The sequence below is a fragment of the Penicillium pulvis genome, assembly GCF_028828015.1.
Source record: "Penicillium pulvis strain IBT 33274 chromosome Unknown contig_1_segment0_segment0, whole genome shotgun sequence".
NCBI classification, from domain to species: Eukaryota; Fungi; Ascomycota; class Eurotiomycetes; order Eurotiales; family Aspergillaceae; genus Penicillium; species Penicillium pulvis.
Window position 1 is genome coordinate 1,671,602 of NW_026643074.1, and position 24,365 is coordinate 1,695,966.

The 24,365-nt window shown below is 47.9% G+C and overlaps 8 protein-coding genes across 8 annotated transcripts; 5 read left to right on the top strand and 3 right to left on the bottom strand.

The window, feature by feature from the left end:
- Nucleotides 1-239: 239 nt before the first annotated feature.
- Nucleotides 240-667, bottom strand: N7503_003583 (uncharacterized protein; the record flags this gene model as incomplete). Its single annotated transcript, XM_057063130.1, has 2 exons — nucleotides 240-486; nucleotides 546-667. The coding sequence occupies 2 exons, from the start codon at nucleotides 665-667 to the stop codon at nucleotides 240-242; spliced, it is 369 nt and encodes a 122-aa protein (XP_056924045.1).
- Nucleotides 668-1,533: 866 nt separating this feature from the next.
- On the top strand, nucleotides 1,534-3,229 carry N7503_003584 (uncharacterized protein; the record flags this gene model as incomplete). The annotated part of the gene is made up of 6 exons (XM_057063131.1): nucleotides 1,534-1,761; nucleotides 1,846-2,108; nucleotides 2,166-2,259; nucleotides 2,309-2,450; nucleotides 2,542-2,862; nucleotides 2,925-3,229. 6 exons carry the CDS (start codon nucleotides 1,534-1,536, stop codon nucleotides 3,227-3,229), a joined length of 1,353 nt encoding a protein of 450 aa, XP_056924046.1.
- Nucleotides 3,230-4,078: 849 nt separating this feature from the next.
- N7503_003585 (alpha/beta fold hydrolase) lies at nucleotides 4,079-5,143 on the top strand (the record flags this gene model as incomplete). The annotated part of the gene is made up of 1 exon (XM_057063132.1): nucleotides 4,079-5,143. One exon carries the CDS (start codon nucleotides 4,079-4,081, stop codon nucleotides 5,141-5,143), a length of 1,065 nt encoding a protein of 354 aa, XP_056924047.1.
- Nucleotides 5,144-6,081: 938 nt separating this feature from the next.
- On the top strand, nucleotides 6,082-7,634 carry N7503_003586 (LysM peptidoglycan-binding domain-containing protein; the record flags this gene model as incomplete). The annotated part of the gene is made up of 3 exons (XM_057063133.1): nucleotides 6,082-6,159; nucleotides 6,219-6,704; nucleotides 6,756-7,634. 3 exons carry the CDS (start codon nucleotides 6,082-6,084, stop codon nucleotides 7,632-7,634), a joined length of 1,443 nt encoding a protein of 480 aa, XP_056924048.1.
- Nucleotides 7,635-10,829: 3,195 nt separating this feature from the next.
- On the bottom strand, nucleotides 10,830-12,191 carry N7503_003587 (uncharacterized protein; the record flags this gene model as incomplete). The annotated part of the gene is made up of 1 exon (XM_057063134.1): nucleotides 10,830-12,191. One exon carries the CDS (start codon nucleotides 12,189-12,191, stop codon nucleotides 10,830-10,832), a length of 1,362 nt encoding a protein of 453 aa, XP_056924049.1.
- A 1,022-nt stretch (nucleotides 12,192-13,213) lies between these two features.
- N7503_003588 (uncharacterized protein) lies at nucleotides 13,214-15,047 on the top strand (the record flags this gene model as incomplete). Its single annotated transcript, XM_057063135.1, has 3 exons — nucleotides 13,214-13,238; nucleotides 13,310-14,751; nucleotides 14,802-15,047. The coding sequence occupies 3 exons, from the start codon at nucleotides 13,214-13,216 to the stop codon at nucleotides 15,045-15,047; spliced, it is 1,713 nt and encodes a 570-aa protein (XP_056924050.1).
- Nucleotides 15,048-16,942: 1,895 nt separating this feature from the next.
- Nucleotides 16,943-18,139, top strand: N7503_003589 (Zn(II)2Cys6 transcription factor domain-containing protein; the record flags this gene model as incomplete). Its single annotated transcript, XM_057063136.1, has 2 exons — nucleotides 16,943-17,464; nucleotides 17,519-18,139. The coding sequence occupies 2 exons, from the start codon at nucleotides 16,943-16,945 to the stop codon at nucleotides 18,137-18,139; spliced, it is 1,143 nt and encodes a 380-aa protein (XP_056924051.1).
- Nucleotides 18,140-20,040: 1,901 nt separating this feature from the next.
- Nucleotides 20,041-22,785, bottom strand: N7503_003590 (putative phospholipid metabolism enzyme regulator; the record flags this gene model as incomplete). Its single annotated transcript, XM_057063137.1, has 1 exon — nucleotides 20,041-22,785. One exon carries the CDS (start codon nucleotides 22,783-22,785, stop codon nucleotides 20,041-20,043), a length of 2,745 nt encoding a protein of 914 aa, XP_056924052.1.
- Nucleotides 22,786-24,365: the final 1,580 nt, after the last annotated feature.

The window sequence follows — 24,365 nt, forward strand, 5'->3', positions numbered from 1 at the left end:
TTATCGAGAGGATATAGAGCCAGCATTCTTTGACGACGCTTAGACAATATCGGAAAGGTTGGTCAAAAATGTGAAGAACGCGATGCCTGTTTAGGAAATGTTTACAATGAATTAAGTTGGTATTAGCGCACGACCAGGTTCTGACGTGATAACACAGTAATACTAAGGCGAACATATTCGATTGAGCGAGATGGAAGGTTGGCAATATCCCTGCCAATATTGAAAAAATGCACATCCATTTAAACACCAATTTCATTGATCCAGCCTAGCAACTTGAACTGAGGCACCATCATATTATTTGGTTCTTTTCCCTCCAGTCTTCCTGTTTCTGCAGATTCCTTGATAGATAGTGTCTGGGACTTGCAATAGTGAAGGATGGTGGTGCTGGCAAGATATTTCAACGGACCGTACAAGACAATGCCACTCGAGATGACAGCGACAGCTGAAATGAGTCCTATCCCACTGCCCAGTCCAATTACCGAAATCCTATTGATTCATGTTAGCTTAACATACCCTGCTTTACCGGAAAGGAACGAGAAACTAACACCAGTGGAATAAACAGCTTCGTCATCCACAGTTTGTTACCCTTCGTGTGTTGACCAATATCCTCCAGCAAATGTTCTATTGCGGTGAGATCTGCAATAAGGCTATCTTTCTCGACTTTCATGCTCCAATAGTTCTCACTGCGGAAACTGGGTAAGGCGAGATCTAACAGGATAACTCAGGTGTTAGTTCTCGGTCAAAAGGGAATATTCTGGGCAGCAGACATGCCTTTTATTGTGTTCAGTGGCTTGTCCGCTGCTTTTGATTCTTGCTCATATAGCTCCTTAAAACGGAGATACTCTTTGAGATGAAAATTTGCGGATCGTTTGTGATGCCTTACCCAAGACAAAAGCTCTGGTAGTGCTGTATGAGAAGGCTTATGCACCCCCTGATCTATTTTAGCGAATTGAGATGCAACAAGTACCTGGCTTTCGCTTATTCCTGTGGCTGACGAGACTGTGGACAAGAATTCAGTGGTATTCGTACTTGCCATGGTTTCTCCTTGTGCGAGAGAGAAAGGCAAAGACCGCTCTTTTATCTGGGCAGGCGTTGGCCTATTGATCATAAGGGCAAGCGCAATGGGCAAACAGGAAATTCGAAATGGAAAGGAGGGGCTAAAAGGCTCAACGAGACCCAAACTTGTTGTTACTAACTGATCCCTGCTGCTGACCAAGCACCAATCAGACAAGGCAAGCATATGCATGTTTGCCTTGATATCGTCCTCCTCCGAATTGATTGGAGGCTGTGAATGATGTGGTTTTGGTGACGTGGCAAAATGGCACACATTGTTTGAACCGGAAGGTGGCTTGGTCAAGAACAATTTGAGGGGGGGGGACGAAATCATCTGACAGGCATGAGGGCGGTCATCTCTGTAGGGAAATTGCATTTTTGAGTGCATGTCTCCCACCTGGGCACACTTTTAGACATCAGACTGCTTCGATAGTATTTGCCTCAAATTATTCGTCAACAGTGCGTGTCAAATTCCTATTCATGGATGAGAAGGCTATCGATTCATCTGTGCCATTGCTCCCTCTCCCGATGCTCAAGGCCAGGGTTCAACTATGGCACTGGTCCGAGAACGCTGGAGGATGGTCAGTCGAGCTCAACAGCCAGCTCGCACTGCTAGCAATGCATCATGCTCCTCCAAACTGGGAAGTCTGTCTTGTAGAGAGACCAGATAGTTCCTGTCTTGCTGGTCAAACATTTGTTGCCATCGAGGTATGCCTTAATTACCCCAACTCCATCGGCCTTCGGGCAACAATCACAAAGTCGGAGGCTAAAACAAATGACTATAAAACATAGACCGAATTTGTCCACACAAAAATTGTCCACAATGATCCAATGGCCCAGCGCGAATGGAACACCCTTTGGAAAGTGATTCTGGAGTTCACACCGAAGTTTTTCGAAGAGATTAGAGGGAGAGCTATCATAGTCAAAATGATGTCACCAAACTTTTTGCAACAAGGTGAAAGGCTTTTCATATCCATTGAAACTTATGGGCCACTCAAGCTGCGAGAGCAAATCGTTCCGACCCGTCGGCCCAATCCTGGTTGGTTAGCGCGTTGGTGAGTACATATGTGCCATCTGAGATATCACGATGGAATTCGCTAATGTCAACACAGGAAAAACAGGTTTTCTATATTCCTGACGATTGCCTCTTACACTGGCTTTATACCGTGGTCATTTACTGCGAGGGGAATAATGGTCATGGAGGCCGTAAGTTGAACGCAAGCTCCAGTGCAGCCCAAAAGTAATGAATGCATAGACTTCTTCTATATTAGGATATATGAGTGGAACAAAAAGCCTCCTGCTCTCAAATGACCCTGTGCAAAGAGTTGCACAGACATTAGGAAAATATCGCAACAAGTACGCGGCGTGGAACGACTACATGTCGGAAACTCAACAAAGTAGGTTAAAGACCACAATCTTCACCGCCATTTCAGAGAAGCTCTCTGGTCTTTCTTATCCCCTATATATCTAACCTGAGACGTGCATTAGTGCTATGCCCAGACATTGGCATAAGAAGGATAGAGGCCTGCCGAAACATGTTGATCGCATTTGGCGAATTCGAACAAGCCATTCTGAGCCATTTGACAGAAAACATAGAGCCATCCTTGGTGCGCTCTGGCAAAAATGACCTTCTCCTGAAGGCAGGGGCTGCTGTTGTTGTACTCGGTGCTGTGGTAGGCCTTGGAGCCTGGTGGCTTGCTTACACTGCAACTTCGTACTGCGGCGGCTTTGCTGCTGTTGCAGGTGCTATTTCCACGGTGGTCGGATACGATGATCCAAATCGAAGCGCTAGAATCCTTGTTAAAAATGGTGAGTCCTCTATTTCGTCTTCATGACGCTCGTTTCTTATGCTAATATTGTAATTTGGGCAGTGCGAGACCTCCTCAAATCGCTCAAAGAAGCTCTCCATAAAGTCTACATACGAATGTGGGCCTCATTCTATCGGGACGACTTGGAAATTCCTTTTGATCAAATGAGTGAAGAAGAGAGGCTTGAGCTTCTGAAGAGTTGTGGGGTTGATCTCGCCTTCATCCAAGAAACTGACTACCGGGAAGTTCTTGTAACGAGGGCATTATCCCAGCTCCAAAATGATAACGACGAGTTCATGGTAGCTTTTCGTAAAACATTTACCACAATAGGTCAAGAAATGATTTTCCAAGATGTCCCGGCGGAATGAAATATTTTCTGCATTGATATAGCCCAATTTTCTCTACAGTGTGATTATTGATATGAATTCTAGTATCTAGGGAGAGAGCCACCAAATGTACACCCATTTTACAAATTTTACCCTCCCTCGTAATGTCACATTTGGGTATGTTCTTGAAGTTCCTACATACCCACATACATAAAGGGGGCAAACGGCTCCTCTTATACTACTCGGACTCCAATTTGCGAGGTGCGTAAATGCTTTCCAGGTGTCGCAAGTTTCTGCGAATATGTACCTAATGATAACAAGCCAGCCTCTTCAGCCATATTAGACGTGGTGAAGCACTCTTCTCTATTATACATAGCATAATGAGACGAAGATCTCTACGAGAGATTTTCGAAGCCACATCTCTAAGGCGAAATATGCTAAGTTTAGAGCTGTAGTAAATCCAGGGTTCAACATTGTTGATTGCGACGACCTCGGGAGGAATGTTTGGGGGGACCACAAGTACACAACTAGCAAGTTCTCACTGCTTATATATTAAGCATAGTAATCATCCACTAGGCATACGACTGCACCTAGGTGGGGCGAGAGAAATGCCTACTTTGTGGACAGTCCAGCAATGTTCCATAACAGAATCCCCTGTGGCCTTTACCTAACTGTTCCTCGGTGCTTGACCAGAACTACACTAATATGCATTTGGCTAAGTCTGAAATGATCAGTAGATCCCTGTATTTTACAAACGATTGTGTGAATTATAATACCGTATCTTACAGGAAACCTCTCTCCACTTGGGGGCCTATATGCCCCTCCATGCCCATGGCCTATTTTTGACATTCATTTTCCGTAACACCACCATTTCGCTTCAAAACCCCCATTATGGCTACCCTCACGCACCATTATGTCACATACGCCGGCGACAAGAAGATTCATTACTTGGCAGCTGGTCCAGTCGATGGTCCTCTGATCTTCTTCATTCACGGATGGCCTGCTACCGGCATCACCTGGAAACCCCAGCTCAATGCCTTTGCCGCAGTAGGCTTTCGAGCCATTGCCCCCGATATGCCTGGCTATGGGCAGTCAACCGCCCGGCATGTCGCTGATGACTACTGCCAAGAAGCTCTTGTGGAGGGGATGATGGCCTTGCTAGCTGACACGGGCCGCAAGGCTGCCGTCTGGGTGGGTCATGACTGGGGTTCTGGTGTGACTTCCTCGGTCGCAATCCAGAACCCGGAAGCCGTGAAGGCTCTCGTGAGTATATGCGTACCATATTCGACTATCGAGCTAGGCTGGGACGCCTTTCTTCCACTGGTGAACCGTGAAACATATCCGGTGGATCAATACGAGTTCGGACAGTGGGATTACATGAAGCATTACGAGGAGAGTTTCGAAAATGCCGTCGAATGGTTCAATAGTGATGTTGTTGGTTTCTGCAAAGCAATCACGACAAAGCCAGCTTCGCGGCCAGAACGCGATGCCCCTGTCATGATGTCTACGGTTCGCAAGAACGGGTGGTTGAATGGCCTTCCGAAACCACCAAGCGTGGAAATGACCGGCCCGTCACTGCTTGCTGATGATGTTTACGAATCATTCGCCAAAGACATGCAGAAGACTGGCCTTTGGGGTGGCTCTGCCTATTACTTGCACCATAAGCGGAACGCTGAGTATAATGGAAGTCGAGAGAGAAAGTTGAAGCAGCCCGCACTGTTCATCCATGCTACATGGGATCTAGTGTGTGACACAAAGAGCTCGCGCCTCGTCGAACCTATGAGAGAGTCTTGCTCGAATTTGACGGAGGTCACTATTGATGCTGCGCATTTTGTGCAGTTTGAAAAGCCCACAGAGGTCAATGCTGCCTTGTTCAGGTTTTTGGTACAGGAACTGCCGAGTGAGTGGCCTGGAGCTTTGGACAGCGAGTACACCAAGACAAAGTCCGACTCTTAGTCATGCTTTGAGTTCGACTTCAATCAAAAGCAAGGTGTGCGCTCGGCGTCGATTCGTGCACTCAAGTGATCCTTTGCTATTCCAATGTCTAGTCTGCACACTTCTACAGGGCTCTCTCGACTAGAGACATTTCTAAGCTCTATGCTTTATTTAGTATCAAACCTTTAATTTCCCAATGATAAGTCAGTACTCCTCGATTGAATCGTAAAATGGGGGCTCTGGTACCTAGTGTGAGCCTATCGGATGGCCTCGTCCCTGGCGTCTACGGATATAGCACTTATGACTTGTTTCACTACTGGTCCTTTCTTTGGTATTCGGGGCTCATCAGTATGCGCTTCCTTGGTGCTAATAAGAAGCTTCGCTATGAACAGGAATGTGGAGGGGGCCTCTTAGTCTTTCTTTTATGAGATGGTGAGACCGAAGTCTTTCAAGGTACCGATACTATCGTTTGATTGGTTGTCAGCGATGCGGCTCTGCCTTTGTAGTGGCTTGGTGACTTGTCCAGTCAACCCTGTCGTACTTCGAATCAGTCAACTGAAAAGCCACAGCACATCCCAAAGGAACTTATGCACCGTTTCAAATAGTGTTATTCCATTGTAGCCGTGCAGTCAGGGACAGAGATTCAGGGTGAAACAAAGGACATTACAGCTATCACTGTTCATGTGGTCTGCCATTCTTTGTCGACAGCCTTACAGCTGCATCCCATGTTTTTAGCATAGAGGGTTTATCCTTGTCTAGTGTGGCCCCGCTTTGAGGTGATCGGATTCCCTAAATAGTATCTCCCAAGTTTCAAATGAATTCGCCCCCACATCAATGAACGGCATCATCCCTTTCCTAATCCGGTAAGTGCAATGAATTTCCCCTTCGAGCTATAAAGCAAAAAGTATCACCCTCCCACTATTTCCCAACTCTCTTTCGCGTCTACGCATGGAATGAAAATGGGGATGGCTATTATTCACATCATACTCGCTTTGTGCGGGTTCATCTTGATATCAAGTACTGCCGCCGAACTTCAAGTCAGTATTCTCGTGCCAATCACATCTTCACACTTGAATCCTGACAAGTGACACTTTAGAAGCGTGAAACTGCCTGCTGGTCGATATTAATCAAGTCTGGCGATACTTGTGCCACCTTAGCCGAAAAATGTGGCATCACGACGACCAAGTTCTCCGAATACAACACAGACTCTTCTCTTTGCTCAACTCCAACAGCTGGAAAGCCCGTTTGCTGCTCATCTGGGACCCTTGATTTACCTCCTGAAGCAGGCAGTGATGGTCTCTGCTACAGTTATACCCTTCAGGCTGACGACACCTGTGCGATTATCGCAGACGGATATGAGATCACAGTTGATGAGATCAAGGCGTACAATAATGCTACATTTGGCTGGAATGGCTGTAATAAGCTGGATCAGGGCTCCTTCATTTGTCTGAGCTCGGGATCCCCGCCTATGCCGGTCTCGCTTCCGGACGCTATCTGTGGGCCGCAGGTACCTGGTACCGTACGTCCGAGTAATATGTCAGATCTTGATGATTTGAATCCTTGTCTTGGCACAAATTGCAAGGTAAGAACGAGAGATTTTGTACTTGATTGGCTTAGCTGACAACATTTGTAGTGTAATCTAAGTGTGGGACAGTGCTACAATACTGTCGATTCTAACTCGGGATGTGCCACGGGTACAGCCGCTGTGGCTATTTCCACCAGTACCGCGAGGGCTGTAACGACGGTTTCGACGAAATCGAAGGCTACTATAAGCAAGACAAAATCTACTTTAACGGAGCCAACAACCTCGACCAAGACATCGAAAAGCATCCAAGAGAAAGAAACAACCGATTCAGCCTCCAAAAAAGAGTCTGCCACCACCTCGACGACATCGATAATCCAAATCACAACAGTATCTTGGACAAAATCTACATCAACAACACCAACAACCTCCGTTGTCGAAATCACAACTGCCTCCTCGACCTCAAAATCTTCTAAAGCCCACTCAACAACAACTCACACAAGCTCAAGCTCATCCCCCAACCCGGAAACAACGAGCACCATAAAGTCCACCTCCACGACCACCTCCGCCGCCGCCTCAACATCATCCTACAGTCCTTGGGAAGTGACGATGTACAGCGAGAAAGACTGTGAGGGCGATTACTACCTTCTCTCAGGAATAAACCTGGACTTCTCATCAAATTGCCTCGGTCTCCACAGCGGTCTGTCCTCCGCCTTCACTGAAACAGGAACCTGGTGTCGCTGGTATACAGATGGCGGAAGTAAATCGACAGATTGTGATGCGGGAACACTGGAGACGCCTGCATCCTGGTACTTTACCAATGCCATGTGTCAGGTGTTTCCTTCTGAGGACTGCACAAATACCAATGGGACGGCGCAGGCTTATACCTCTGCTGGTGGAAGTGCATGTACCAATTTTGCAGATGCGGCATTTAAGGTTTCGCCTTGGGGGTCGCTCTGGTGTAGTGGAGTTGATAGTGAATATTTGTAGTTTTTCTATACCCAGACTGAGGAATTTGCTATCTTTGTCGAGATTTGAGGCGTTATGGCTGGAGTGTTTGTTTATGCTCTTGAGGTGGTTTTTGTTGTTTATTGTGCTCTATTATATTATTCGATTCAATATACTTTTATTTTCGAATATTTATTAGCTTACGCCATTTGCAAATTAGTCCGATCAAAGACTTCGATTCAGCATCTGTAGTGTACCCATGAAGACCGACCACTCCTTTTATGATTGGCTCACGAGCACTGACTATTGCTCCAGCTTGGATCATGTGCGACCACACCTGACGTCGTAGTGGGGCCAAGCTCGACTATAATTTAAATGGTTGATACTTAGCAAATGGGATTTGGTTGGCTCTCAATCACCCATGGCTGAACAAGCAATAGTCATGGAGTGATGATCTCCGGGGGCCCATCCTTAGCTAGCTGACTATCAGTATGTGAGCGCTCCAAGCCTGCGTCATTCACCTGGGGGTGTAATCATAAGCATTTTACCCCCTGTAGCGAGATTGGCGGGGTGAAAGCCTGTTATCTTGAACTATCCGCTCGGTGGGCACTACTACGCATTGGAACGGAAGCGTGAGACGCATTGCAAGAGCCATCCTGCTGATCCTACGTCAGAATACTGGTCTAATTTGAGAGCTACAGTAACTTTGGTAGGTATGTAAGCTGGAATCTTTCCTTCCACGTCTGTGGTGATTTTACATCGACTCCAGAAATTGCAAGCACAGCATCCACCACAATCGTCCTGAGCATTTGGCCTACTCTTTCAAGCTCATAATGGCCTCTTTTAAAAACCTGAAGCTAGTCCGGCAAATTTACGCCGTATTGCCCAATTGACTGACTTTGAGCGTTACAGACGTGGACCATCATGCCTTGAAAAAGGGGTCGCAGGTTGTGCTCATAACCCAGTGCGGTAATGATTTGCAGGAATATGGCTGGCTACATGGATCTACTGTAACATAAGATAACATAAGACATTAAACAAAAGATTTTGCGCTGATTGGCGGTAAAGACACCGGACAGAACAAGCAATTATAAGGAAGATAAAAGGACGGCAATCATCCTTTCTCGCCATATCTCTTCTCTCGTTCATACCTCTTCTCGTCTATACTACTTCAACGGCACAATTCGCTGGGTGATCCGACTTATATTCTATCGAAAAAATTGTCGAATCAGTCACTGAGATGATGAAACTTTTTATAGCTATCCTCCTTTTTGGAACGACCATGGCTGCTCCTAGAGACTCGTCAACTTCAAATATCTGCTTGACAGTCTGCTGGCCACAGGAAGCTGACTGTGTTGATCAATTGGTATGTCCATGCGATCATTTTACTAGTATCAAACAACTCCCGTTACTGATTCTATTAGGTACCGGACACTAGCGACCCTGATTGCAAGCGCTGCTGCCTTCCGACTAGTAGTTTTCCTTAAGCGGAGAGATTGGTTTTCACTACCATAAGCTTGGTTAATTCAACTACTGTTAGGTAGACTTTGTGGCGGTTGGTGAAATGGGAATATTGCGTTTGACGCAGGGTTTCGGGGAGGATAACTTGTATTTACTACCTATGATAAATTGACTGCTCTTGTCCCACACGTGTCCATGTCTTTGGGACAATTCCTTTCTCCTTCCACACTATGAAGATGAGCGGAGTGGAAGAAGTGCCGAGAAATAAAATCGACAGGCTAAATCGAAATCGTCTTGCTTATTTTACACTGAGACTCTTTCCTGACCCCATTGTCAAGACCTTAGCGCACACTATGAATAGGCTGTCAACTCTTGAAGTGAGACCCCCTTCCAGATTTAGCCGCCTCTTCCTCCGCAAGCTGCTTATTCAAGACCCAAAGCAAAGGCCCCTCCTGCACATCCTCCCTCTCCATAAAGACCTCTTCAATTCTTACTCCCTTTCCTTCCTCAACGACCCATATAAATATGCATTGCGAAGCCAGCCACAGCTAAGGTTCTGTAAGAAATATGGTCGTTAAGTCTACCGGGCACCGTTGAGAGGTTATTCAACAGTCTGGTCAATCAAAGTGCTCGATTTCATCGCTGTAGCCCACTCATTTATGTCATGGACGAAGCGACGGGTCATTCCAATCTGGATCCCTTGCTGAACAAAAAAGCCAGGGTCTGGGTTCTCGATAATTTTTTAAAGATCTAGGTGGTCCTCTGAACCCACCTGACAATTTTGACCGAAATCAGCTTTGTACGCCTCCTCTGTGGCGCGTGGCTCTAGCCATTTGCAGTATTCCCTCACCGCTGCGTCATGAGGCCCGGTAATTATGAGAGGCGCATAAGGTCAAGGCCTGGGCGGGGACGATGTGAACGAGGAAATGCTGCCATTTTGTCCAGGCAAAACCTTGATAATAGTTGGAGGATATGCGGGTCCAGTTGCTGGCATATCGACTTTTTTCGGCTTTCTGCTTGCCTGATTTTCCACAGTCAGATCTCGACGGCTATCGTCAGGGACATCGTCAAGACTGTCTAGAATGCCACCCTCATCCACTAGTCAGACTTGTGTGGACATGATCGAATATCACATCGCATTAAAGCATATACATGTCCCTAAGTCGAAGATTGCCTAGTAACCTCTTCCTCCGCTGCATCACGCTTAGCTAATATTCTGCTGATTATAGACACTCTTTCTCTCTTTCCGAGTCTTATTGGGAGGCATGGACTGACTGTCGTCGTCCTCCCTATAAGTGAAGGCAATTTCGATTGTGAACCTGTGCGGGTCTGTAAAATAAATTCGCAGTTTGACATGGGAGATTTTGTATCTTTCGAAGCCCCTTCTATATTCCAATACCATTCTTGTCTGCGTACTCATTAAGGGTAAATGTGCTGTAGTGGGTATGTAGCGTTCCTTGACTTTACAGTAAATTGAAATGACAATGAAAATGAAAGAAATAGAAAGATTAACGTTGAAATATGAAAAATGAAGATGGAAAAATTGCGCTCAGTTTTCCAAAACACCAACCCAGAAATCAACGCCAACCCAAGTAAGCCAGCCTTGGTAACGCCGATATCCCATGACAAATTCAAAACTTGATCCTCATGTATGCTTCTCAGAGGGGGTATTGTAGGAGCAGAAAAGAGACGGCACGTGCATAAAAGGATGGGGTATTCAGTCGTTACAGATAAGGAGGAAAAAATAGAAACGGAGAATAAGAAAGGTGCGGGGGCTTAGAGCCCAAATCTCCAGTGAGACTGAGAAGGTAGAGGCGGCCCCTTGCGCAAGACATTGGCAGGTGGTTCGAGGTCAAACGGGTCACTGCGAATGCTATCACGTGCCTTGGGTGTGTCAAGACATTTCGAAACCTGGCTACACGTATCAGGGAGAGTCAAGCTACTCTCACCAGCTCGGTAGGAGCTCGCATGACGAGAGCTAGGAAATGATTCGTTAAGGTAATCCAAGAAGCCCGGACCGCTTGACTCCTGGGAGTAATTTGATACCGAGCGAGACGGGGGGTAGATCTCGATGATTGGTGAAACAGGGCTGCGCTCGAGGTCTTCGTTTGCATCTTCCGTGTAGCTATACTTGCTTTCGCCCGGGAGATAGACCTTTTCCAAGTACGGATTTTGGGTTGCGGCCCCAAAGGCTGGATCAGAGTGATTCGGAAGTGAGTAATTTCGTTGGGGAGGAAAAACAGGAGCCGATGGAATACAAGCAGCGCCATCTTTGTCGGAAAAATATGGCTGAGAAATTTTGCGGGTGTGACTGATGAACGAGCTTGGGGAGTCTCGATCTGGGAGCAATCCTTGTCTGCTGTTTTGGCGTTTGTGTGGGCTTGCCCATCGCCTGCGACGAAAGAAGTAAAGAGCTAGGATACCAAGTGCGATGAATGCTGCGGCTCCAAGGGTTCCACCAACAATTGCGCCTACTTTTTGATGATTGGTTTTGTCTCCTGTCGACTCATTGGTGGAGGTGCTTGACTCTGCGAAGGCGCTTCCCAGGGTCGTAGAAGGGGAAGCTGTTGGCGAATGAGATGAGAAGGTTACAACCGGCGTCATTTTTTGGAAGGTAGAGCTTGTTGACATAATGGAAGCACTTGGCCAGGTAGATGATGATGTTTCTAAACTCGAAGAGCTGTCCAAAGTCGAGCGGCCAACGCTCGTGTGAATATCTGTATTCGAAGAGGAGACTTCGACTTCAGACGTGTGGAAAGGCTCATGAACCTGTAGCGATGATGAACTTGATGTAGTCGAGGTGGTCGAGATTGTCAAACTTTCAGAGAATGTCGATGACTGACTGGTCAGTGATTCAACAGTCATCTGCGTGGTCTCGACCTTCGTCGTCGTCGACGTCAGAGAGTTTTGCTGGGGAACTATCTCTGGATGAGGAGTCTGGGGAGGAGGTGGTTCTGTTGTCACAGTCGTTAGACTGCGAGCAATCGTCACACCTTCAGTGATGGTCTCCGATGTGTGAACCGTTTCAATCAAAACCGAAGTGATGATCACAACCGCGGCCAGATCCGTGTGATCCTTATTTCGCACTCCTGCGAAGGTCGTCACATACGAAGGGTTAGCCGAAGAGGCATTCAACATGTCGATCAAGCCTACAGGCTGTGATAAAAGGGCAGTCGAGTCCGTGCGGTGTGGTGGGGTGTAGATGGAAGAGTCTTTGTTCACCCGGCATGGAAGGGAGACAAAGCGAGGAAGGTTAACAAAGAAACATCCTCAGAACCTCCACTTTACGGGGATGAGTCGATTGCGCAACGGTGCCATAATCGTTTTGATGCTATCATTCGAATCCAGGCAGCCTTTGGAGTGCCGGATGATACTACCACCTCCGGTACTTAATGCTGCGAAGCTTAACCGGAGGAAACCAAAACAGGACCACATCACGCCAGATCCTGGTCACCAGATTCCTTTATACCCTCCGAAGCTTGCCTAACTCTTTCGTTGCCCCTCGGTTACCAGGGGTGGTCTTCCTGTTTCAAATTTACGTTGGCGCTACCAGTGTGTGAGAGTGACCAGCGCTTAGCTTCCCCGGACCAATGATAGGGCCCACAGAGTGCCATTATGGGGCGATCATTACCCCGGGGTCGGTGCAAATGTGATACCCTGCAGAACAGCGTCTCGTGTAGTTGATCTGAAGAATGAGGCGAAACAGATGTTTTAGCTTTAGCAATTGGAGTAGAACCAGACTTTGTTTGGAGGACATGAACTTAATGAAGTCCACAATAATGAGTTACATTATGTTGGATTAGTCACGTTATGTAATCCATGCTGCGATGGTGTCAACGTTGATGCTCTTTCATGACTGCATTAATATCCTAATATAGACTAGCTGACAGGTTGTCATGATCCTCAGCATATCCATCATATAGACAATCACGAGGATCGACATGAATTGATGTGTAGATAACTGGTCAGACTGTAGTGTGTTTTCCCCACTTTCAAAAGTCCCCAAATCCCAAATCCACTTCTCCTTCATTACTAAGTTCATCATACCTCTGGTTCGCTTTTCGGATCTCAGGAAAATAGATTATTGAGTCTGTGATTCTGTTCTGGAACCCCCCAGAGCATGTGAGACGTTCTACTGAATCAATCTACCCGTCTCCATTATGTTTGGCTGGGGCCCTGGGCTGGGTAAACTTCCCCCTCCGGGATCCGAGAGATGTGTCTACACGAAACTAATCAATGATCTCTTCCATATACAGGCCTGGCCTCGGTTAGCAAAGAACCAGAAGAGGAACGCGATGCTCCTGCTCGACCAACCCCGCTAGACTTCCCCATCTATCAGCTTCCGGATGTGGTCCCCCACCCCGCCAATTCGACCCTGCATGACCTACCCGACCTTCTGGCCTCCATCAAACGACCCCAAGATATCACCCTTGAACGATTCGCCGCGCTGAATCTCAAAGTCGATCGCGATGTCGACATCCAAGACATGTTCCCAGAGGATCAGGCACAGTCCCCGCCCATGCCGTGGGAGCCAACACCGGAAGTCCCCGCCGGAGACGCCCAACCCCGTCCATTGATGAACAATGGACTCCCATACCCGCCAAATGACCGATTCGAAGTACTGCAGAACGAGTTGTTGCTAGACAATGACGATGTTTTCAGAGAGATCGCCCGACTACCCCTCCGCGAGGGTCGCGATCGGGTCCGCGTGACCCAGTCACGCAAGTTCTGGGCGGCATTGGAGCGAATGGCACAATACTGGGATACAAGTCTGGATAACTATTTTGAACGCCCGGCAACGCCGCAGCGCACCCCACCATCCGAGGCTGAGAACAAGGAGGATGAGATGCAGATCGATAGCCAGCCTGGTATGACAGATTCCACGATGGACGTGGATCAAGCGACGTTGGTCGGCAGCGCCGATCGTGAAAAGGCCCCGCATCCCACTGTCAAGTTGTATACAGGTCGTCGCAGTGGATCCGGCAGCGAAATGCCCGAGGATTGCCGTGATGAGGTCGTCAGGAGTTTTATCGAGATGGCCGCCTGGCCGTTTGGATGCCAGGTTACTATCCCCACGTTGCCACCCCGGCTGACAGTCAAGAACCTACTTTTCCCAGTCCGACAGTCCTTGCAGTCGGCGCGATCTCCGCGAGACCGCGAGACCGCGCGAAATGGTATCCTAGAGGGACCCGTTCTCATCGCGCAGTGTCGTCCTGAAACCGGTTTCCGAAACGAAGGCGACGCCCCCGGGACAGGTCTCGGAGAGATCTGTGACCTCTTTCGTGAAGTTGGAGGCATGTTGCTGGCTGCGCAGGAGCGCGCTCGTGAGGGGGGCTTAGAGCTGCGACCGGGAGAGGGAAAATGGTGGACAATCAAACCGCGGTTTGGTGGTGCCCCCGCTGATGAAATCTTGGCAGGTCTCATGAATGGACCTGGTATTCACGGAATACCTATTCCCGACTCCCTGCTCGGTCCTAGTGAAGACAAGCCTTTGACATCCGCCCCGGAGGCGGAGAGCGCGCGCAAGAGACACAAGTTCGAACATCCATTTGTGACTTCTTTGGCGCGCCGGCCGAGTGCCATGCGCAAGCTTTCTAGTGGCGAGAAATGGCAAATGATTCAGCCTGGTCCTAGTCTGTGGGATAAGCGTATGCGGTATATGCAGATTGGCAAGGCTAAGGATAGCCCATTTGATGATGTATGATACCGTGATCCTCTGACTTTGTATACCCCGGCTAATTTGTTCAGATTTACATGATTTCGTCTATTAACCATCATATCGCTATCTTGCATCTCCGAGTTCACCGCAGATACCTCGAAGTCCTCACTAACGGTGAAAGCAATTACCCCGAGGAATCCAACGTTCCAGACCAACCATGGCACGTCCTGAAACTCCAACGTACCCGGTGGTACGACTTGCTAGATGCAAACGACCGCCTTGAGGGACTGAAATGCGTCTGGAGGCTATTCCATTACCAGCAGAGAGCTGTCTGAGTCTACCAGCATATAAAATTGTCTTTGCAATCCTGATTCTGGAATTTCGGTGTGGTATTTTGCGAGTCATGAAGATTTCCCCGTCAACGCCCTTAGATGCGGTGCATCTTGTATATACAACGGACTCGGTAGACGATATCCGTGTCATTGCGATTGCGCTTCAACTGTTTATTTGCTTGCTTGCTTCACTTTGCATGTCCCTGGTGTCATACCCATTGGAGATGCTTCAGGTCATATACGGCCCCAAATGCGGCCTATGAAGATCACTGACAATTTATTCCCTCACGAGTTCTGCTTTCCTCTGCCAAAGATGACTATAGATCAAATACTACTGATTTCCTTGCTGGTGACTCTAAAGTGCATGATGACTGGCTTATAAAGCGACTTTGCTGTCATACTGGCTCTCTATTTAGCCCCTATAGGTCGTAGCGAAAATAGAGGGAGCGCGATACTTGAACACAAAGTTAACCGAATAGTAAAACCCACCCGAAGGCTCCGGTCTGGAGTAGACGATGACTGACCGTCTTTGATGTATCTTCTTTAGATGGAACCGACTCGTAATGGTTTTGTGGAGATATAATCTGCGGAGGTCTATTCAGATATGACAGACGAGTTCTTACACAATACAACCTACAGATCAGATCACCCAGTAGTGGTTTTGGGCTATATGTCCACAAGTTGTGGTGAACGCATTTACGCCTAAGCTCTAGGGCCCCGCTTGATTACGTGGCTCGGCGGTCTTGGGAGAAGCTTGGCCTAACTTTGCTTAGCTAGAAACTACAGAGGAAACTGGGGCCCATATACGTATCTAGCGTCATTACTAACGAGCTCTTACTGACTCGCAGCCAATCTCTCCCCAATTCATTCTATCTCATGGATTAATAGTTCTCAGCATTCAATATTGTCTGTTCTACATTAGTCCTAAGTCCTATTTCATTATTATCTCGCACGAGTCCTTCGAAACTCCTTTCTACGCCACATATTTGTCTCTCAATGTTCCTCGGACCTCCGACATGGACTTGAAACATCCATCCTCAATTGCCGACTTCCCTGCAAAGCCAGCTCAAATCCTATCAGAGACAAATAATCAGCCTAGCTCCCCCAGAGTTGGCGGCAGTCCATTCGTGGACAAAGCCTTAAAGTGTGTACCTCTATTTAGCTCCATTGATAGCACTACTAACGTGAATCCCGTCTTAGTGTTATGCAAAACCTTTCCCAATGCCTTGCCATATATGGGATATTCTGCTCTAAAGTCCTTGAGGAGGATAGATACAGAAAATACTGTCCCAAATTTATTGACTACGCTGCGTTCTTTGTTCTATTGATTCATGTTCTCCAAGTATACAGAAGATTGAAGAGAGAAGAAGTAACACAAAAAGGACATTAGTTGCCGCATATCATAATAAACCATTGCCGATTTGACAAGACTCCGTAAGGAGTATGTAAGAACCTCAATTATCGGATGAATTCAAGCTGATCGGACGATGGAGCAGTGCAGTGCGCTTATGTAATACTCTACTCAGTTCACTGACCACTTCCAACCGCTGACTCATCTACTCCGGTATCCCATCGCTATCCCATCGCTATGCTAAACCTTTATTATCGGCATCCCAGTGTGGTTATACCGTTTCACTAGAGCTGCGCTCTAGCTGCTGGTGACCAGACTCTCCGATCTGCTGTGGCGTCGAATAGTCTCACATCCTTTCTTTATAACATCGCCCAATTCTGAAGTGGTTACAATGACACAACAACAATCCACTTTCCAATGTCAATATCCTGGCTGCGGGCTAAGCTATCGACGCAAGGAACATCTTACCAGACATGCTAAAAGCCACTTCAAGAAAGAGTCTTTCGAATGCTCTTTTTGTGATCGTGTCTTCGCCCGGAATGACACCATGCGGCAGCATGTTCGCACCCACCATAAAACCAGAGAGCTACATTACTCCCGGGCAATCCAAGCATGTGCATATTGTCGCTCACGACGGTCAAAATGTGACGGTCAGTCTCCCTGTGATGCGTGTCTTCAGCGGGGAATCCGATGTTCCTACACCCGAAACTCACGACGCCACGATTTGGAACAATCCTCTCGAAATGGCCGCACAAGTCCATTGCCTTCTATAGAGCTGGATAACGAAAGTCCGTTGAAGAACTCAACGGAAGCGACAGCTGTTATTCTGCGTTCAGAAGCAATTGAAACTAGCCCCTGTAGAATCGCCCCGTGTGTCCAGGCTTATTTCGACAAATTCCATCCAATTTGGCCATTCCTGCACCCAGCGACATTCACTATCGATAAAGAGTTACCACTGCTTGCTCAGTCGGTAGTAATGATTGGTTCATGGGTGATGGAGGAAAGCAACTCTCAACAGACTGCAAAAGACCTACATGAAAACCTGGTGTTATCGATATATGAGCAAAAGGTTCGTTCACTTGCCTGTCCCTTCGAATTTTCGCTTGGTATTAACACACAGTAGGAAAACTGGGACATGTCAAATCATAATAACGAATCAGACCTAACCCTTGAATCTTCTTCATTCAATCCCACACCCTGGCCAATGGCAACATACCAAGGAATCCTACTTCACCTCATTTTCTCCTTCATCCTCAACAACCACCAATCAAATCTACAACTAACTCGACTTCTTCCTGAACTCCCCTCCCGGCTCATAATTGCCCTCATTCTCACCTGTGAAAAGCGAGGATTGTTCTATTATCCCGCAATCCAATCCCAATTCAAACCAGAAGTCGACCCGGAGGTTTTGATCTGGCTTGGTATCGAGGAAGTCAAGCGTTTCGACTTGTCTTTGTATAGATTATACAGAAAGATCCGGCTAGACACCAAAGTCTTAGTAGATACGGCCAATATTGACTCGAGCTGTGGACCACGATCATCTGGTCGAGACCTTCTTTCACTGGCGGATCTACAATTCGCTCTGCCGGATAGTGATGAGCTTTGGCATATGACTTCGGACTTGGCTGCAAATATTGCGGGAAATACAGCAGCTTATGATGATAAAAATGGGGAGAGGAATTGGATTTCTCAGACTGCGCGAGTTTTGGAGCCGAGTCAACAAGAATTTCGGTGGGTGTTATGATCTGTTTCAATGCTGTCATGGGCTGTTTTCGTGCGTACTCTGTCTACCTATTGATACAGATCGGGACCTTAACAGCGTGTATATATTTCATTCTAGTGCCCAGGTAGGGCTTCAAGTTCCGAGATTTCCACAAAGCTTGGAATGTGTTATACTATGCAGGTAACAATGGCGGTTGCACCTTGTCCAAATGAAATAATTGCACCTGCATATGTGGAATGTTAAAGGTTTCATTGCTACCCCCGTCTTCAAGTATTCAAGTGGAGTCTATTTCATCTTCTGATTAATAAAGATGTATTACAGTAGTATCCCAGATTATGTCCACTTTCCAAAGTTTGCCCTTAGCTTGCCATATATATCATTTACACCGGTACTTAATACTAGCTTTATTCGATACCAGGGCTACAAGTGCAATGTACTAATGGCATCAGGCATTGGCACATCCAACCAAACAGGGTACCTACAGCGGTGTGCAGGCAAAGGTACCGAAAGCTGACATCCCGAGGGCTTTGGGATGCATGATGGTTTGTAAGTGGGTCTCATTCATCTATTAATCCCTGCCGGCGATTTAACTTATGTTGGCTAGGTAGGCAGCTTAGCTAGGCGACATTAGCCTTAGGTATGGCGGGTTTTATCTGCGTCAACCAGGCAACAATGGGGCTTCTACAGTAGCTTCCGGATGTCGATCCTGCAGATGTCAAAAACGCCATCGACGGGACGCCAAGTGACGATATTGCAGCAGACTGCTGCTGTGCATATCATCGTTTAAGCTACTGATGAAGTATAGGTTCTATTTATCGAGTATGTTGATCATCGTGCTTAGAAGTCGTCTGATTACTAGTCCATCGCCAGATACATTGTTCAATCGTCGCAGGTGCTCTCAGTATCTTCCTAAGGCCTTTCTCGAAGGTGGGTTCTCGGCTTATCTTGACCATCATCTATTACATCAATCTAATATCTTATCTAGTGCGAGAAATTGTTTATGGAAGCGGCAGCTGGTGCCCTTGGAGCCTAGATGTGGATGCGGTCAAGCTCACTCATCTAATGATTGGCGCAAGAGCTTCCGGGTTTGTGCCGCATGTAAGCTAGTTTCGCTTTCGTCGCTATGGCGTCCTTTAGTGCTAGCGCTACGGAGAACTAGTCCGGAACAGATGTTCCTAAATACACGTGTGGATTTATAACGTACCGTTATCTGAACTAAAGGTGCCGAATTTTGAAGCTCTAGACTCTTCGCCATTCTAAGCAGCTGCAAAGTGTCAACATTGGAATCCCAAGGCACGGACCGATCCGGCCGGAGCCGTGGAAGTGAGGTTTTAACGTTGCCACGTCATGAGTTATTATCGCCCAGAATCCGAAAGCAATGGATCCAGTGGGTACATCATACCAGACGCGTGGCAGAAACAAAAAGTCCATCGAAGTAAGGGTGCCACAGCACTCGATAGTATGTTCGTGGTGTTGAAATACATCGGAAAGTCGTAAAATATAGGTACAGGGTTCCACAAAGGAAAAGAAATGCGGCAGATAGCCAGGACAGGAAGGATTGGGCAAAGGCGATCCTCTGCCTACCGACCCAGACATAAAATCATAACACATAGTCAAGTCCACAGATGGATTCTGTACAGTGAAGAGAAAGGGAAAAGAGAAAAAAATCGGGCATCTGCCGTCCTGCATGTCTCAGTCGCTGTTACACAGCAATTCGTCATGAATGAAAAGGATAAAGAAACCGCAAAAAGGTATACAGCAGAATAAAAAAGCAACGTAACAGCGAAGTATTGACACACAAGGGCTTCTTTTGCTTCATTCGGACTCGTTACATCAATAAAGGGGAAGTAGAAAGGCACGGAGACCAAAAAAGGCTGTCGTAAATAATGCACATCGTTCTATCGCTAAAAGAGACTTCAAAGTTATGCCGTAAACTGTCGTTTAGATACCACAACCCGACGTTCGAGTTGTGGATCAAGGTTCGCGAGGGGAAGAGGATTAGGGGGTATTTTTGTGTTGATTTGAGCAGTTTCATTGCTTGGGGGTGTATTTGGATCGTGGCTTTCGTCCTCGGGGTCATACTGAACGCTTGAACTGATAGGGGCGGAGAGGTAGCGAGAGCTGAGCGGAATTTGGTACTTGATGACACCCCGGACGATCAGCTCGAACGGGTGCTGAAGAACTCGCTCCCAACGCTCGGTGCCGCCTTCTTCTGTTTTGTTGCCTGGCCGAGGTAGACGAAGCTGTCCCTTGGAAGTAGACTCCTGGTAACTCCAAGGAGATGCCGGGAAAGAGAGTGGGGAATCAAAGACCATGACTCGACCGAGCAACATGGTCTGATAATCATGATCTGGGTCTTTGATAGGATCAGTGCCCCTGTCGACACCATCTTTACTGTGCTCCTTATCCTTCTTTGACTTGAACCAAGTATTACCAGACGCGGCCGCTTGTACGCAATCCATGTCCCCAAGACATTGAACAATCTGGGACAACTGCCAGCGGCGTCGGCTTTCTTTGACTCGAGGGAAATGATCGAGCTCATCTGAGTCATGTTCGCGCCATAATTTGTCTGTACCAACATGTTTACTTCTGGCAAAAATGTTGAGTTCAGCGACATCGATCGTCACAGGGAAGATATTCGGGTTGACCGCGGACACATTCAGATCCAGCATTATCTCTTGTTCCGACGCAAGAACATTTTGGATGGCCACAACCTGCACGTCCAGAAGTGACTTGGTAGCAGCGAAGAAGAACGAGGTTGCACCACCAGCAATGATGAGTAATAGCAAGATAATCACGACACATGATCCAAGCTGCGAGAAGTATCCACGTTCTCGTTGAGTGATATACTCAACTTGCCGCGAGCTACCACCGGGTCGTCGGCCACTGCGTTCACTTCGACTACTGCGTGGTGGACGGACCAAAGGTGTTCGTTCATCGTCAGCTCCTTCTGCATCAAAGTCATATCCGTAAATTTCGCCTGCTTTCTTGGACCCATTGATGGTCTTGTAGTTCGGTGACGACCGAGTGTTGGTGTTTCGTGAATGACGCTGTCCACCAATAAAATGCCGGGGAGATTTCTGGCTTTGAGGTTGAGTAAACGGTCCATCGCTATCGAAGATAGACCTGTGATCGCCATTGCGATTACGGTGCGCAATATGGTGCCGTGGAGTGATTGTTCCGCTACCATCCACCCTGGAGGCGCCTCGGCCATCCGCCTCGATCGCCTCACCATCCAAGCTGCTGTTATACGTATTATTGGTGAATTTCATGCTGCGCTTCCCAGTCACGCTGTGTACACCCTCTCGCAGACGGCTTCGGCCAGCCAGTTGATCTACCTGGCTGGCCATTGAGGTTGCGCTTGGCGTCCGAGAATGGTATCGTCGAGGAGGATAATCTATCGGGTTCGACTCATAGACGAATGTTTCGTCAGAATCGGAAACGTCCGCCTCGTCCACGGCACTAGCAACTTTGGCTTCAAATATATCTGCCTTGCTTGATGTAGGACCTGGTTGAATAGGATTGGTTCTTCGCTTTCTCTTCTGAGGATTACTGCGAGCCACTGGCGCCCTGACTGTATCGGTCGATTTCTTGTTCTTCAGAGTGCCCTGTTCAGCGCGACCGGCATTTCCACGTTCGCCAGCCCCAACTCCCAATGACACCTGTGGGATTGAACTGACTGTCTCGGTCTCCACAATCATATTACGCACCGAGCCATCAGCAGGCTTCCCGCGAGCACCAGCGCTTAGTGAGGTAGTTGACCGCTGCGGCATGAGGGTCTTCGGGGTCTTGGCCCCTCCAGTAGCTTGAGAGCGCCCGTCTTCTGCCTGCTCTGAGCTCCGAGTACCACCACTCTCACTCCCACTCTCAACACTTTGTTTTGACGCCCGAGGCGTTGGGTCTTCATCGATCGTGTGTAACCGGGAATCTTCTGGAGTCACGGGTTTGATAATTGTATCACTCGAGGGTGTCGAAGGATTACTAGCCATCTCCTCAACTGTCTCCAGGGAGGGACCTTGTCCACTGACCCCCCTGGGAGCCACACGAGGTGTGCTCCGCTCCACCATTCCATGTTCCTCGGGAGGCGGCAGAGCGGTCCTCTTGTGAGAGGTATTTGGAGGAGTCGATTCATGCTCTGCACGACGATTTCCCGCCCATGATGGCATGTTAGGCTTTTCAGGACTGAGGACATTGGCCGGAGGATCGGGGGCAGGAGGAGGTGAAAAGATCGGCGGGTTGTTAAGTTGCGCCGACGGACGTGGGCTGGGCGAGGTGAAAGATTGTATAGGTATGCCCGAGGAGTTGCTGTTAGAGGACGATCGGGTTGGACTATTTCGATCTTGGCTGCTTCGTCGAGATTGAGAGTGCACTCGAGAAGTGGTTGACGAATTGAGCTTGCGTGAGGAGATTCGGACAGGGGAGGATTCGCGAGACGAGACGGCGGAGTTGGTTGTAGAGGTCGAAAAAGAAGTAGGGATATTGGAGGTGGTGAACTTAGGCATCTGCGACATAACCTGACCATGGGCTTTCATGGACTGTGGTAGCTCTGTCATGTCTTCCCTGGCCGACCGACACGCGGGATCCGAAGCAGTCTCCGCATCTCTGGGCCCTCTGGTTCGACCGGGGTCACCTTTGGAGTAAGGCGGCCTCTCGGATTCCGCAGCCATAATGTGCTGACCGATGCAGACAAGTCAGGAGACCGAGAGGGAGCCGGGAGAAGTTGGGCAGGAATGAAAGTCCCAAAAAGGGCACCAAATAAGCAAGGTGCAGCCGTAGGTACGTAGGTAGGGAAGGGTCGACGGTGAAAGATGAGTTGTTGGCAACCAGACAGGAGCGAATGAGGGATTGCCGCGGTTTACAAGCGAGGATATGTTGCAGAGATAATGGACCTTGTTACACGAGTGACAGTGCAGCAAAGTAAATAGCCGATATCCACATGCTCACGGAAAAACGGAAAGGGAGGACTGTAAACGATGGGGTGGATTTAATTGCACCAAGTGCAGGGTGAGGAGTTCGGTGTGGATAGTGGATACGCGATGGAGCAGTGCTTTGGATTGGAAAAGCGCATGCTTTGTTTCCCACAGAAGCCAGAAAAACAAGAACGTCTAGAACAAGGTGGTTCCGGACAATACCAGACGCTGGTTGGCGGGATTATGGGGGCTGATGGGGGCCGCCGATCCGGCTCGACGTTGGACCAGTTTCCTTGTTGTGTAAGAAGTGAGGAGATGTGGCGTCCACCCGTTGCCGAATGCGCCTGCAGAGATGTCGGTGACCAAGACCTCGGGTGAAAACTGTTGTCGTGGCTGACAAGTGGAGGGAGTCAGGGCCGGGCCCGAGATGAGACCAATGATCGTTGTCCACGTCAGGGTCGAAGGGGCACTTGCACTGCAGGGGACCACGCGGATGGGTCTAGAAGGGATATGCGGGCCTTGGAATTCACTGGAATGATGTGGATTGCAAGTGGAGATAGTCAGAAATGGTATAATCAAAGTAACGAAAGAAAGCGAAAGAGCGTTGGAGTTGATACAAGCCGAGATGCAAAATCTGGAATCTGGGGAGATGCAAAACGCGAGGATGACGCACCGCCGGTAATACATGTAATAAAACAGGGCAGCCGAACAGCCACCCACCACCAAAAACCCGGGTTTGATCGGAATTACCACGGTATCCGCAATACACACTATTCACGATGACTTCATAATTAGTGGAAATAGCCGAATTCAATACAGTAGGCTCCATCACCTAGGAACCGGATTTTGGATAGCCCAAACGCTAGTTGATTGTATCCAACCTACTGTAGGAATAGCTTCGAAAGCTAGACATCAGAACATCACTAAAGTATGTAAGTGCCAGGCAGCCAGTGATACCGTACCGATTGTTTTGTGCTGTGGTTCCTGGTACCTGCTTAGGTTCCAGGACTACATGTGAGGTATCTATTATTCCCTAGTATGTGTGGTTCAAGCAAGGAACGAAGGTAAGATAATGATGGAAGGAATTTCATGAAGTTTTAAGCGTGCGACAAGATACAATTTCTATGTCGTATGTGATGTGGACTACAAAAGTATTGACTAGGCTTCCCCCCCGAACCTTGGGATAGGTATGGCACGCATATATCTCGCCAACTGGTAGATCTAATGCCTGAACATCTTTCGATTAGTTCCAAATTGGGTGTTATATACAATTCTAGAAACACCAAACACAACATAGTGTACAAGAAAAGGTTTGGCAGAAATGAGAAAACCCGTAA